This window comes from Fulmarus glacialis, unplaced genomic scaffold (assembly GCF_000690835.1).
Source record: "Fulmarus glacialis isolate BGI_N327 unplaced genomic scaffold, ASM69083v1 scaffold40951, whole genome shotgun sequence".
In the NCBI taxonomy this organism is placed as follows: Eukaryota; Metazoa; Chordata; class Aves; order Procellariiformes; family Procellariidae; genus Fulmarus; species Fulmarus glacialis.
In genome coordinates, this window is record NW_009192872.1 from 1 (window position 1) to 2,449 (window position 2,449).

Sequence of the window (2,449 nt, forward strand, 5' to 3'; positions counted from 1 at the left end):
GCTCCCGGACACACGCCGGTCCGATGCCCCCCCTCCGAATAGCGTTACTCTTCACCAGAAATTCACATGCGTACCTGACATCAGCTTCAGCCGTTATCCCTCGGCAGGGGAGATGCTTGCTCAATAAGCCTCCATTTTTGATAAAGCACGGAATAACAGACTTGTCCGGAGTGAGCAGCTGCTGTCGTTGAGGGCAGGAAACCCGTGTGCGGTGTTTGCGGAGCCATCGGCCCCTGTGTCACGTCTGTGCATCCATCCGAGGAACTGGGGTGACTGGGGCGGGGTGATGACTACAAGGGGCTCTGAAGTCTACAGGGCGAGGGTAGTACTCAAGAGGTAAATGTTCTTGTTTCATTCTTGCCTTGGGTCCAGTCTTTACACTTTTGACTGTCAGAGGACAATTACTTTTCATGCTCCCCATCTCGTTAGTATTAGAGTAGTTGTTCCAAGAATTTGATAAACCCTCTCTAATTGTTCTTGAGACCCAGAAGAGTTAATGCTCACATCACACCCATCCCTTCGTTAAATGTACATGGTGGGAGAACTCAAATCACAAGGAGGTTGCCACAGAAGGTACCAGATTTGATTGCCAGACCTGATAGTGAAATCAGATGAAACATCAACTGCTGTTTCTCTTGACCTTTGCCAGCTGGCGTGGAGAAAGGTGCATGTTTCTGGCAGGTTACATCCCAAGGCGGGTATCGGTTGAGCTTTACTGCCTTAATAATGCTGAAATCAGTGTATTTATGCCAAACAAGGCCTCATTTTTTGTCAGATACTGTCCAAACGCAGGTGAGGGCGTGTTTCCTACGTGAGTTTTAAAATTGGAGCTTTTTCCTACTGAACTGATCCAACCCCTTGTTGCTCTCTTGGAAACTGTAAATATTTGGTAATTTACTGGCGCAACCCTTCCGGCCTTGAATGCTTACCCAGCCTTCTCCTGCCACAGCGAGCGAGCCGAGTGAACATGCACAAACAAGAATAAAACGAAGCCTGGGTGCCCTGGGATACCTCCTTGGGACCCTGCTGTGTTCTCCTAAGCGACAAATTAAAACCAGTAAAGTCCTAAATCAAAGCCTTAGTAACTACCTACTGTTAAACTGGTGAGAATCAGCTTATTATGGTCAGGAGGAGTCTGGTTTGCCTTTGCAGATTGCTCAGACTTTGTATGAGCCAGAAGGAAAACAAAATCCGAGGCTCAGAGTAGTTGAAAGAAAGGAGGATTAAAATAGCCCAGGAGGGAAACGGGGGGGTGCGCGAGTTTGGTGCCGGCAACTGCAAGTGCTCCTTGTTTCTGTGTACTTTCCTCTGCCCTTTTGCTCTCTCAGCTGACTGGTCTGCAGAGCTCAGCCAGGAGGAGGGGAAGGAGGAGGAGGCCTGGCAGCCCACGCAGTTGCTTTGGGTCAGGGCTGGAATTGCTCGGTTGGAGAAAGTAAATACAGCTTGTTTTCGTCTTCGAATCATTACACAACAGGAGCAGGAAGTGATTGTTTACAATGCAGTTGGAGAGGGCTGATGGAAAACATCACCAGCAACACTGTACCCTCAGAACGGCTTAATTTTTAAGGCTTCAAAACTTTATGGAAGTGGAACAGTTCCAAAAAAAAACAGAGAAAAGGCAGAGTCAGGAATATGACTGTTTACAAAAGGCACCCAGGCTCCAGTTTCACGGCAAGTGGCTTGCTTAGGTCTTGGTCTGCCACCCCTTGCTGAAGATTCTGCTTTCCTCAATGCATATTTTCCCCCTTCTTGTATTTTTGAGAATTATGTTTCCATTAATTTCTTCTACTTGTTAATTTCATCTGCTTTGTCTTGGGTCTATCCTGAATAAAATTTCTGGATTTCTGTTCATCATTGTTGAGGACTTGAAAAAGGGACTGGCTGGGAAATGCCAGGGGTTTGAGCCAAGGTGTGTTGAGGGCACCGAGCGCTGACTTCTCCCGTGATCTGATGTGCCATTACTGGTGAGAGGGTGATGCTCTGTGACCTGGACCAGTCCTTGGCACGTCTGCAGCAGAGCATCTTTGGTCTGGGTGCATGGGGGTAAAATCTGACAGTAACCCTCTGCTTTCATGTGCTGAACCCGACTGTAGATGCTGAGGCGGCTGTCTTGTGTGTAGTCAGATCTGTTGTAGGAGTTCGAAACAAAGCTGTGATCTGTATCAAAGGAACAGGGTGTCATGGCTGTAGCGAGAGTGTGCGGCAGCCTGACGACATCCTTGCACTTCCCATGAAGAGCGCGAGTCCTTCGGAGCATTGGGTAGCGCTCGCACCTCCCACTGTTCTTGAAGTGGTTGTTTTGAATTGGCTGCTCTGCTGTTGCAAGGCTGCCAACAGGCTTCAAGCTTTGTTTTCAATGCAGTGCGTAACCAGTGTGGTTACGGACACGGACCTTAAACCTAGGCCAGTCAGCTAACTGAAAGTAAGTTGGCCTCGTGCCCCAGCATCC

At 48.5% G+C, this 2,449-nt stretch overlaps 1 protein-coding gene across 1 annotated transcript in view; it reads left to right on the forward strand.

Annotated features, from left to right (window-relative positions):
* The first annotated feature begins 1,580 nt into the window (after positions 1-1,580).
* The window catches only part of LOC104083681 (microtubule-associated proteins 1A/1B light chain 3A), a 15,706-nt gene continuing 14,837 nt past the window's right edge, over positions 1,581-2,449 (forward strand). Inside the window, exon 1 of the mRNA XM_009587240.1 lies at positions 1,581-1,671. Within this exon, the coding sequence (XP_009585535.1) occupies positions 1,581-1,671 (91 nt within the window). The remainder of the gene's footprint in view (positions 1,672-2,449) is intronic.